The 13,156-nt window shown below is 41.5% G+C and overlaps 1 protein-coding gene across 1 annotated transcript; it reads right to left on the bottom strand.

Moving 5' to 3' along the window:
• Positions 1 to 867: 867 nt before the first annotated feature.
• On the bottom strand, positions 868 to 5,400 carry RFPL4B (ret finger protein like 4B). The gene is made up of 2 exons (XM_073789873.1): positions 4,326 to 5,400; positions 868 to 4,141 (listed from the first exon to the last, which is right to left on the bottom strand). The coding sequence occupies exon 2, from the start codon at positions 4,026 to 4,028 to the stop codon at positions 3,123 to 3,125; it is 906 nt and encodes a 301-aa protein (XP_073645974.1). The 5' UTR covers positions 4,029 to 4,141; positions 4,326 to 5,400; the 3' UTR covers positions 868 to 3,122.
• Between the last annotated feature and the right edge of the window lie 7,756 nt (positions 5,401 to 13,156).

Below are 13,156 nucleotides of genomic sequence, written 5' to 3'. Positions count from 1 at the left end.
CACTGGCATTTTCCCTTAATGTTTGATGAAGAAAAAAATCACTCAGGTCCTTTAGCTGGGATGAAGGAAAGCTTAGAACTTAAATCCCCCTGAAGAAGAGACAGAAAGTCCCTTAAAGCAAATGGTCCTTGAGAGAAGCTGAAATATGCAGAGTATAATATATACTGTTACCTCTAGTCCTAGGAAACTGGGGCTGCCTTCTCTTTAGCACTCAAAGACATGAGAAGCCCAGGGACCTTCCCAGCTTTTCAAATTGCACTTCTAACCTATTGGTGAGTTCTGAAATCAAATTAGTGTGTGAGACCAGCATTTTTTCTAATAAAATATAATAAAATAAAATTATAGTGTTATTACTTGTCATAGGTATTGTCTCAGAAAACTTTTGTTTCAACAATACAAACACCTGTTAAGGTGGATTGGGGTGGTCCCCACCTAGGCCCAGTGTCAGAGAAGGGCAAGGAGACCCCTGAAATAAAATCATATGGATCAAAAGGGAATAACAACAACAACAAAACACCACAACTGGGCTGTCCCTCATCTCCAATGGAGCTGGAAAGAAATGGGAGATGACAATTCTGTTAGGGAACCATTAACCGAAACCGCTCACACTGGCCAGGCACGATGAGTTGTCTCACCACAGGAGGTCCCGATAAAGAACATGGTGCTGCCACTGAAAACTAACCAGGAGAATTCGGGATGGGCCAAAAGGAAGGAGGAGACGCCATCCCATAATATTGTCCTACCAACTTCCCAGAATCCTTTGCGCTAGACTCCAGCTTGGCTGAGAGATATTGGCGCCACCAGGAAGGACCCTGAGTCAGACCAAATATGGGCCAAGCAAGATGATTGGCCAGAGACAACCCGGAAACTAACCTATTACCATAAAACCTGAGACTGCGAGCCACGTGGCAGAGCAGTTCTCCTGGGTTCCCTTACCCTGCAGCTCTCCGCCCAGCCATAGCCCCTTCCCAATACAGTAAGTCCTCTACATACGAACGAGTTCCGTTCCGAGAGCACGTTCGTAAGTCCAATTTATTCGTAAGTCCAACAAAGTTAGCCTACGTACCCAACTAACACAATCGGCTATACAGTAATGTACTGTAATAGGTTTATAATACTTTTCACACAAATAATACATAAAAAACAGACACACAAACTAAAGAAAACATTTTTAATCCTACAGTACAGTACCTTGAAAAGTACAGTAGTACAGTACAACAGCTGGCATACAGGGGCTGGCATTGAGTGAACAGGCAAGAAGAGTTACTGACTGGAGGAGGGAGAGGAGGTGGGAGATGGTAGAGCTGAAGGATCGTCAGCAATAGGAGATGGAGGGCAAGCTGCAGTTTCACTCACACCTGACGTTGATGGCACAGGTTCTGGTTCCTTGCTGGATTCCATTCTATCTACCCTCTTGAAAAAACGATCCAGTGATGTCTGGGTAGTAGCTCTTTTTTTCTCGTCATAGATGACACGGTAGTGCTGGATTACATTCTGATCGGCTGCTGCAACCTTCATGTACCATTCTACGTTCGGGTCCTATGACTCAAAAACTAACAGTGCCTCCTCAAGTAAAAAAAATCCCCTTGCCATTTCCTGTGTTGTGAATCTCTTTGGTTCTTCAGTTACTTCTTCTTCCTATTGTCTCTCTTTGTCCCTTCTCTGCGCCTGCAGTTCCATCAGGACTTCATTAGTAAGCTCCTCGTGTTGCACAGCAAGTTCCATCATTATCACTTGGCGCTTCTTAGCAGTACCAACTACATCACCGCTGCTTTTATGCTTGCTTCTGGACAACTTGGGCTTGAAATAAAGATACTGTACTACTGTACTCTATACGGTACTGTACAGTAAAATACACAAAAGCACAACCACTTGTAGAGGATGCACGTACGTGACAATGTATGCCAGACATGTAAACTAACTTACGTGATTGGACATGCGAACGTACATTTGCATCTTTGAAAGTTTACAACTTGAAGGTTCTTATGTAGGGGACTTACTGTAAAGTCTTTTGCTTTGTCAGTACATATGTCTCCTCAGGCAATTCATTTCTGAGTGTTAGACAAGAGCCCACTCTTCGGCCCTGGAAGGGGTCCCTCTTCCTGCAACAATTCTGGGTCTCTTTGGAAAGGAAGTCAAAGTCAGAGTCCAGAACATGTCCCAACCCAGCATTCCTAGGACAGATGCCACCTTGGAAGTGGCTGACTCAGTAAAATTTTAAAAATACAACCCGAAAGCCCCTGAATGGTTTGAAAAGGAGCCATCATGAGCATTTAAGACTGGGGTGTGGGAAACTGCAGTCTAGGACAGTGTGGGTGTGATGGGGGGAGGGGCACAAATTACAGATAGGTTGTGAGAGGATCCAGTGTTCCACAGTCATTTCCCTCCTTATATAATTGATTCCAGAAGGTCCAGAATCTTAGAGAAACTGTTACTGGACCAAACTTGGGTCTGCTCACCCATGTGTAGTAAAGCCAATCTATTGACAACAAGTTGTGGTAGAGGCAAGTGCAACGTTAACTGCAGGGCACCAAGCAAGGAGTCCAGGACAGATACTCTCTGACTGACCCTATTGGCACCTTTTTGGCCATCATATATACAATACCACTTTGACAACCACCCAATATGCCAATTATTGAACATCCTTATTAGGACAAACATGAATCACCACTAACAGTACCTCAGTGAAAGGTTCTTTGTCTTTCAAGAAAGTAAAAATAAAAAACAGTTCTTTCCCAGTACATTTGTCTCTCTCATTTAACTTTCATGTCAAAATATCTCACTCTGGCATCTCATTCTTCTTTTTCCCCAGACAGTTATCATTATCAGGAATTATACTATAGAAAAGGCATGAAATAATGAAAAAGGCATTGTTCCTATCCACAAAATGTAATAATTTAATTTATAATCTAAAACTCCCCATTGTATATACTACAGAATAAATGCAGTGTAGTCTCTAATCATCACAGCTGTTTGGCTGAGAGATATAATTATCCCCAAGTAAAGACTGAAAAACTGAGGCTTTAAAGTGCTTAATAACACCCCCTACACCCCATAGGTATTTAGCTGCAAGGTCTACAAAATACGCCTTCAAATCAATTAAAATTGCTTAGCTACAAAGTCTACAAAATTGTCTCTTCTTGGGTCACTCTGACATTTCTCACATCAGAGATCTCATTCACCTCACAGGAGTTTTCTAGGAAGGGATGAGTTCCTGATGGACAGATGGTTAGGGGGCCACCATTATCACCTTCTCCGGGGAGCTCAGGACTAAAGAATGGACACAAAGGCTCCAAACAGGAGAAATTACTGTGTATGTAGATGAGGGCATCATTGCTAACATCAAAAAACTTGATTTCTTCCAACTCAATATCTAGAAAAATTCCTACTTGGCTAAGGCCAGGGCTTGCAGGAATTCTGGTTTCTGGGATGGAGCAGGTATAGATTATTCCTGCCTTCATGCTGATGATCCAGAAGCCATGTTCAGAGGAAAAACCGCTCTTCCTCTTCCTGTCAACCGATTTTTTGCAGACCCCCAGAGCCCACTCATTCCCCTCTCCCACTTCTACCACCCAGTAATGGCAGCCAGAGGAGAAGCACGGAGTGCCCAGGATACAAGCCCAGTATGCAAATCTCTGGGGATCTTCCATCAGGTTCTGGCAGATCTTCCCACACTGGACACTCCTTAGGTCATCAGAGAGGACAAGAAAGGGGTTGGCGGTGGCTGCATCCAGAGTTATGTCCTCCCAGAACTTCAGGTACTCGTCATTCACATGCAGACCCTGCTCCAGTTGGGAACCATGCTGTGTGATGAGAAGAATCAGTTCTCCAACTTGCCATTCCTCCAAAGGAGGATTCTCATTGACGCCTCGACATACGGGACAGATCAATTTCAGATCCTTCTGTTCTTCCATCCAACTTTGCATGCAATCAAAGCAGAAAGTGTGGGCACAGGAGAGAGCAATGGGGTTGAGGAAAACCTCCTGACAGACTGGACAGGCTGCCTCCTCTTGCAGACGGTTGGCCATGGTCCCTGAAGTTCACTCTTTAGCAGACTTGATCTGAAGCGGCCCTTTATTAGCTTCTGGGAGCGATCGGGAGCCTTCAGTACCTGATCTGCTCTTCAATAGTCAGGATGTACCTAAATCCAATACAAAAATTAAATAATGTAAACCTTTCTGTAGTTTAGACAAGAAAGTGACACTAAGTCAACAGAGAATCATAGCAAAGGCACTGTCTGTGAGGAAAACTATCCAAAATTTAAGTGATCACAAGAAAGAGAAATAGGACAGTTGGACATTGTCTTTTCATGGGGGACAGCTTACCTTGTCTGGAGACTTCTGGGTGAAGTCTTGTCTGCTCTGACCACAGCTTCTCCCCGTAGGAGGTGAGCCAAACTGGGTCTTTTTTTTTTTTCCCAACTGGGTCTTTAACAGGAACCAGGAGCACAGTCTCTACCCCCTAAACAGCATTACTTTGTAAGTCACTTGCAGTTGAAGAAAAAGAATTTCCACACCTAAATACAATCATTAAAAAAAGAAAAGGCCACCTACTGAATGGGAGAAGGCATTTTATATATCTGATAAGGGGTTAACATCCAAAACATACAAAGAACCCATACAACTCAACATCAAAACGAAAAACCCAGTTTAAAAAATGGGCAGAGGGGCTTCCCTGGTGGCGCAGTGGTTGAGAGTCCGCCTGCCGATGCAGGGGACACGGGTTCGAGCCCCGGTCCGGGAAGATCCCACATGCTGTGCAGCGGCTGGGCCCGTGAGCCATGGCCGCTGAGCCTGCGCGTCCGGAGCCTGTGCTCCGCAACGGGAGAGGCCACAACAGTGAGAGGCCCCCGTATCGCAAAAAAAAAAAAAAAAAAAAAAGTGGGCAGAGGATCTGAATAGACATTTTTCCAAAGAAGACATAAAAATGACCAACAGGCACATGAAAATATGCTCAACATTGCTAATCATCAGGGAAACGCAAATCAAAACCACAATATCACCTCACACCTGTTCAAATGGCAATCATCAAAAAATCTACAGGGCTTCCCTGGTGGCGCAGTGGTTGAGAGTCCGCCTGCCGATGCAGGGGACGCGGGTTCGTGCCCCGGTCCGGGAAGATCCCACATGCTGCGGAGCGGCCGGGCCCGTGAGCTATGGCCGCTGAGCCTGCGCGTCCAGAGCCTGTTGCTCCGCAACGGGAGAGGCCACAACAGTGAGAGGCCCGTGTACGGCAAAAAAAAAAAAAAAAAAAAAAAAAATATACAAACATGGTACAGCCACTATGGAGAACACTATGTAGGTTCCTTAAAAAATTAAAAATAGAGCTACCATATGATCCAGCAATCCCACTCCTAGGCACATATTCAGAGAAAAGCATGGTTCACAAGGATACATGTACCCCAATGTTCATTGCAGCACTGTTTACAGTAGCCAAGGCATGCGAGCAACCTAAATGTCCATCAACAGATGAATGGATAAAGAAGATGTGGTACATAAACACAATGGAATATTACTCAGCCATTGTAAAGAATGAAATAATGCCACTTGCAGCAACATGGATGGACCTGGAGATTATCATACTAAGTGAAGTAAGTCAGACAGAGAAAGACAGACATCATATGATATTGCTTATATGTGGAATCTAAAAAAATGATACAAATGAACTTACTTACAAAACAGAAGCAGATTCAAAGACTTAGAGAATGAACTTACGGTTACCAAAGGGGAATGGATTGAGGGGAGAGATAGATTGGGAGTTTGGTATTGACATGTACACACTGCTGTATTTAAAATAGATAACCAACAAGGATCTACAGTAATAAATAAATAAATAATCTACAAACAACAAATGTTGGTGAGGATGTGGAGAAAAGGGAACACTTGTGCACTGTTGGTGGGAATGTAAATTGGCGCAGCCATTATGGAAAACAGTATGGAGGTTCCTCAAACAATTAAAAATAAAACTACCATATGATCCAGCAATTCCACTCCTGGGTATTCAAAAGATAATTATAGCTAATGAGAGAGAAATGGGACAGTGGAAACAACCCAGACAGAAATGATTGCTTACATTGATTTGGGGACTTTCAGTTGATTCCCTGAAGCTCTGAAGTCTGCACTTTTACCTCTCCAGGCTTCTTGGTGAAGTGAGTGGGAGCTCTGACAATCTGGCTTTTTATAGTGCCTGGGGCACAGTCCCCGCCCACAATCAGGATCAAAGTCTAGGCCTCAAATCTTATCAAGTGAACTTACTCTTCCGGGGCAAGATGATGGCATGAAATCACATGCCAAATTTCACAGTACTACAGTTATCCTCTTTGAGTTCAACTAGCGAACCTACTGCCATCTGAATGAGATTATCTAATTTCAGAGCTCAACTTTAAACAACAAAATGTTTTAGAGATCAAATACAGAAACACACTACTGAAATCTAATCAAGTCTTGCCTAATGTAATCACATCTCTAGTACAGCTGTTAATGAACAGGATCTAGAAGAGTTTTCATATCCTTTGATTCAGCAATTCCTCTCTTGGAGGGTAGTTATTGAACAGGATAAGAAAGAGAGCAGCCAGGTAAGCCTGTTGCCCTGCCATATTAATAAAACCTCCCTTTACTTTAAGAGAGTTCTAGTTTAAACAATAAATTATATAGTGTCTGTATTGGAAGTAGAAAGAGCAATGAAAATCATAATGAAGGAGAGCTAAGACATCATCAAAAAAGATGAAAACTCTAATTTGAAAAGATACATGCACCCCAATGTTCATGGCAGCACTATCTACAATAGCCAAGACATGGAAGCAACCGAAGTGCCCATCAACAGATGATTGGTTTAAGACAATGTGACATATACATATATATATACTGGAATATTAGTAATAAAAAAGAATGAAATAATGCCATTTGCAACAACATGGATGGACCTAGAGATTATCATACAAAGTGAAGTCAAACAGAGAAAGACAAATATCATACGAAATGGCTTATATGTAGATTCTAAAAAAAAAAAAAGATACAAATGAACTTATTTACAAAACAGAAATAGACCCACAGACATAGAAAACAAACATATGGTTACCCAAGAGGAAAGGGAGTAGGGGAGGGATAAATTAAGAGTATGGGATTAACAGATACAAACTACTGTATGTAAAATAGATAACAGATAAGCAGTAAAGATTTACTGTCTAGCACAGAGAACTCTATTCAATATCTTATGATAAGCTACCATGGAAAATAATCTGAAAAAAAGTATATATATAACTGAATCACTTTGCTGTACACATGAAACACAATATTGTAAATCAACTACACTTCAACTCTTAAAAAATTAATTAAAAATAAATCATAAAGGGAGTTGGAAGGTCAATGAATTCCTGTTGCTAAGGGCAATCTAAGAGTAAACACTTCCCTGCAATACATGCATTCTGAATAACCTCCCATTTCCCAGAAGTTTCTTGTCCTTCTTGCAAGGGCAACTGCACATCTTTCATTGTATTTTTATCTGTTGGCTGATTCCATTTTCATAAGTTAAACATCTACAGCAGTGGGTCTCAAACTTTTTAAAATCTTCATCTCAAGACCCTTGACACTCTTAAACCTGAGAACCCCAAAAATCTTTGTGTTTATGTGAATTTTATTTCTCCATATACACACCATTAGAAATTCAAACTGAGGGAAATTTTTAAAGAATTTATTTAATTCATTTAAAATAAAACCATTATATGTTAACATAAATAGCACAGTTTTATGAAAAAATAACTTTATTTTCCTTCCAAAAAAAATAATAATTAGTGAGTAGAATACCACTCTTTTGCATGTTTGCAAATCACTGTAATTCCTGATTAACAGAAGACAGATGGATTCTCACATCTGCCTCTGCTGATCTGTTGCGATATGTTGTTTTGGTTGAACTATGTGAAGAAAATTTGGCTTCCCACAGATATTTAGCTGGAAAGTGAAGAACTTGTCCTAATTAGTATTAGATGTCCTAACAGGGCCTCTAATGGTCAGGACCCCTCTGACCATTATTGGAGGACCATTGCTCTACATCATATTTCATAACTCCAAGAGACAGCCCCAAATCTTAGTCTCTTGGCAACCAAAGACCCTAATGACAAACCCAACCATCCTTTTGTATGGCTTCTGCAATCTCAGAACTAATTCATATGACGTAGCTAAATATGAATCATTTTCCTACCTTTGCCCAATTATGATGAGGTTCCTTTCTTTTTTTTTTTCTATTTAAATTATTTAACTGCGATGACAATGCCAAATCAGGTTGTTCTCTATAGCACTGTCTGATATCTAATAGGCCCTCAACAGATGCTTAACTATGACACACAGCATCATCTCTCATTGATGTACATTTTTCAGCCAGCTCTGATTGTGGCTTGATTATATAATAACTGACTCGCTGCTGCCTCTGAGTCTTTGTCTGCTGGGAGAAATATTTCTTCCCCAGAAATACTTTAATTCCAGATTCTTCATTACTATCATAATGCTGAGTTCAGGAAGAAATGCCATTTTTAAAATTTTCAGGTACTGGAAATATTTGGAGCCACTTATCTGTAATGTCTTAATACGCTCATGACAACATATCAAAAATGTGCATGAAGATTTTTTTAATTTTTAGAATAATTTTTAATTATCATTAGTGCTTCTACAAGTTAAGATTAAATCACAAAATGAGCTTGCGTCTGTAGCTTCCTGATTAAAAAAGAAATTGACTTTCACACCTGCTAGTTAGATAAGATGCAGCCTCTGGTGAGGGAGGGGGACATAGTCAGCCCTGTCGGGAATCTAACGTCCCTACAAGAAGATGAAGTGTTTGCTTAAACCACAGTTCACATTTTTCATAAGGCAGCAGCTGTAGTGGGGCAACTTTTCACAATTAGCTTCCATCCCCTGGCATGGGACTTGACTCCTCTCTTCTCTGCAGCCCTGTTATACATTAAAGTGGACCCTTCTGTGTATCTGAAAGAAGATGGAGGGCACCTCTCTGAATTATTAACGACACTAAAGCCCACTAATGGTGCTCTGTGCTCTCCTCTTCAAAAGGAGCCATGCTTTGCAGACCCAGTGAGCTCCACGAAGAGAATATTTTAGGCATTTTAGAATATGTAGAATGTTGCACTTCTGCACTTATTGTAAAGGACAGACTCTACAAAAAATGTCAAGGATAATGAGACTCCATAGTTATATACTTGGTAATATGTAATCCGTACTCTAGTCCTATTCAGGACCTCTTATATTTCGTTCCTCTTGTGGGTTTTTTTGTCAAAAATATTGAGAAAAAAATTGAATAATGTTTATGTGTTTTATTCACAAAGTGTGTTCCTATCTGGATAAGAACTGGCCACAGAGTTGCTTATCTACAGCAAATTATCTGTAAAAATAGCAAGTTCTAATCTGGGTCTCTATGTAAATTTAAATGACCCTAGGCCACCCACCCTCAAGTAAAGAAGTAATGCTTAGTCACCCCAAGTAGCCTCACCCTTCTGTCACCTTGTAGGTACCAGAGTCTAAGCAGAGGCCATAGGGGGTCAGTGGTGAGTGTGCAGGAACAATGACAAACATGTGACCCTGCCTCTGGTGCTATTTATCTTTGCGATTTCTAGAGCCAAGTATAAGCGTTTTCAGATTATCCATATGTTTTCTCCTTTGGTTTAGGGCTGATGAAATATTTTTATGTAGGTGAGGAAGCCCGAGTCAAAATAAATTTCCTTTCCCCCTAACTATCTGACGTTCAATGGTTTTTTGGGGGTTTTTTTGTTTTTTGATATTATTGAACGCAGCCTGCAAATGTCTTCAAAAGACCTGAGCCGCCCCGCCCCGCCCTCGGGAAATCCAGGTAATCAAGGCAAGCCGCCAGTAGTCCCGACCCCGAGCAGGGCTCAGCAGCCTCCCGGAGGTCAGAGACTGCAAATCAGGCTCAGGAATAAGGCGAAGATCTAGCCTCGATAACTGCGTCCTCCCCCAAGGCATCCTCCTTGGTGGCTGCCCACTGCTTTCGGATACAGACCAAAATGCTGCCCCTCTCTCTAGCCTCATCTTCTGAAATCCACAAACCCTCCTTTCAGTCCTTTCCCCGTGCTCCCTGCTAATTCAGGACAGGTCAGTTCTCTCTGGCTGGAACCAGGTTCAGCCAGCCACCCAGCTAACACCTAGTCATGGTTCAGATACAGCTGGAGTGTCAGTTCTTCTGGGGAGTGTTCCCCAGACTAGGTCAGAAACTCAGTTTTTTGTTTGTTTGTTTGTTTGTTTTTCTTGGCTGCAGGCGGGATTTTAGTTCCCCGACCAGGGATTGAACCATGCCCCCTGCAGTGGAGGCACAGAGTCTTAACCACTGGATTGCCAGGGAAGTCAGCCCAATTATATCCTCTCACAGCACGCTGCATACTTCCTCCAAGAAAGTTATCACTATGTTAGGTTTCATTTACGGATGTGATCTCTTGATTCATCCGAGGTCCCTCACATTATTAAACAACACTTACTGAGCACTTTTACTGTGTTGCCAGGCATTTTTCTAAGTATGTCACGTTTTCTAGCATTGAATCCTTGCAGCTCAGAAGGTAGGTGCTGTTATCATTTTAACTTCTCAGATGATGAATTTAAAGTTCTACTGTCACCAAGCTATGTGACCCTGGTGTGTTACTAAACTTCTCTTGATCGCCTACCTCTAGTCTTTCACAGGAGACAGAAATAAACTTCTACCCTGTTAAAATCAGTGTATTTTATGCACACAATCCAATCCAATTAAAGCTCAATTAAAATAGGTGCTAACCTAATTCTTTAGCTTCTAGAACTATATGGATCCATGCTATCTTGATAGTCTCATCAGACTTCATCCGGGGATTGAAAACCCTGGATCCCAGCTATATTTTCTCCCATATTTTGCATTTAGTTAATCATCTAACTGAAGAGACGAATGTGACTCATTGGCTTATCTATACTTCTAAATGTGCTTGTCTACCTGGACATTAACTCTTCAGTTTTTTTACAGTTCTATTAGTGAGTTCTTTGGCATGGTATCATTGCAAGATAAGAAATGGCAATGACTAGCAGAGTCAGCCCAGTTCTGTGTACGCAGTGTAGGATACCTTATGCAGTCCAATGTTTCAATTACTATAAACACAATACGCTGTGCTGCCCGTTGTCATGAGGTAAGTCCAAATAAACTAACCAAAATAACTGTCCTTCTTCAGAAGAGCCAGCTGCACCCTAAGCCTTGCACACAAACATGCAATGATTGCCTGCCATCTTTGAGATATGCACACTGTTAAATACTGAGGCGATCCCAAAACAGGAATGACACTGCTGATGCCCTATATGTTACAGCACCATTAAGGGAAGTAAGACAAATATTTGAGAAAGTAAATAATGAAGTGAAGTAGATAAGACGATCTGTGGTATGTACCGGACTGCTGGTTACTCCTACATCTTTTTTTGTTTGTTTGTTTGTTTGTTTGCAGTGCGCAGGCCTCTCACTGCTGTGGCCTCTCCTGCCGTGGAGCACAGGCTCCGGAGGTGCAGGCCCAGCGGCCATGGCCCATGGGCCCAGCCACTCCACGGCATGTGGGATCCTCCCGGACCGGGGCATGAACCCGCGTCCCCTGCATCGGCAGGCGGACCCTCAACCACTGTGCCACCAGGAAAGCCCCTCATACATCTTTAAACCACATCTACATATAGATAACAGAGGACAACATGTTTTGGTCTGTTTTTAGACATCTTCTTTTCAGAACCTTCATACCAATTAATGCTCATTTCTTAAAATAGTATCAAAGACTTTTGAAAGCAATGTCAACTAATCTATTCTACATGAAGGTTAGGGAGGTAATTGGTATAGCTTTATTTCCTAACCAAGCTCTCTTCCCACCCTAAAATAATTCCAATTATCCATGACTGTCCACAGGAAGTGTCCAACAAGTATTACAGATTGACAGTTTGTAATGAATTTCTTTATCGATTCATGTACTCCTACCACAAATAAGGTACTACTATACCTCTGTCTCCCATGCCCCTACCATAGGTGCCAGGGAGACATCTAAGTGTCTCTATAGATTTGAGGTATCTACAGTTCTGGATCTCAAGGGAAGGATGTGGGATGCAGTCTTGGACATAGAAGGGGTTAGCATGGACATGTAAATGGTAACTGGAAGACAGGGACTGATTGGGATTGTCCACAAATCCATGCAGAATAGAAAGGAGGGCCTAGAGCAGAACCCTGAGAAACACCAGCAGTTAAGGAAGGGGAAAAGCAACCCCCAAGAGATTATGTTGAAGACACTGAGGAAAGAGATCCCTGCAATTGGAATCCAAAGGCCTCCATCCAGTCCAATGGAAGCAACTCTGAGAAGGCCTAGCAGTTCAGCCTAAGTGGGGCCAGAAGAGTGAGTCAGGCCATGAAAAGCCAAAGCCAGGTGTTCCAGGGGACAGTGTAATTGGACACAGGTCTGAACTCTCAATGGACAAAGAGGTCTGGACTAAAGAATATTAGTCCAAGTGAAAAAGGTCAGGCGGCCACACATACTTTCAAACGGAGGTCAGAGCAAAGCTCCCAATTCAAGGACACAAATCCAGATAGGAGGAAAGGGTGGGAAAGTGTGATCGTAGATATGCGTCTACTTAAGTTATTAAATCTCAGTGTAATAAAGTGCTGTACACAATTTATGCATAACATCTCTCCTTTCCTCTAAGAACTTCTATTCTGGGGAAATTCTTAAAAAAAAAAAAAAAAAAATCTGTTACTGGTGTTGACCAAGGTCTCCTCTGCTAGTGTTTAAGAATGAGCAGCATACTAGAAATTATTTATTTCCTTATTAATGAAGTAGTCACAGTTTTAAAATCTTCAACAAAACTTTAAAATCTTCAACAAAACTATCCCAGATGTCTGTCTCTTCTGTAATAAAACATTTAAATTATCTTACATATATTTTAGGGCTATTGGGAAATAATCAATAAGTTTTAGGGGAGATATTATGCAAAAAAACTTAAAAATGCTTTAAAATAACCAAAGAACGTTCACCTAATTAAACATGGCCTTGAGGGTATACACTGATTCTCAAATTAGTCCAGATATGATGTTGAAAAGTCAAATCACAAAGTATATCCAGCTTGTGCTTATGAAATGTCCAGAGGACTTATCTGTAGGTTGC

Source organism: Tursiops truncatus, chromosome 12 (assembly GCF_011762595.2).
Source record: "Tursiops truncatus isolate mTurTru1 chromosome 12, mTurTru1.mat.Y, whole genome shotgun sequence".
Classification (NCBI taxonomy): domain Eukaryota; kingdom Metazoa; phylum Chordata; class Mammalia; order Artiodactyla; family Delphinidae; genus Tursiops; species Tursiops truncatus.
This window is presented reverse-complemented; position numbering and strand designations above follow the sequence as displayed.

Coding starts and splice junctions, on each gene's coding strand:
- RFPL4B (XM_073789873.1), bottom strand. CDS start 4,028: ATGGCCAACCGTCTGCAAGAGGAGGCAGCCTGTCCAGTCTGTCAGGAG.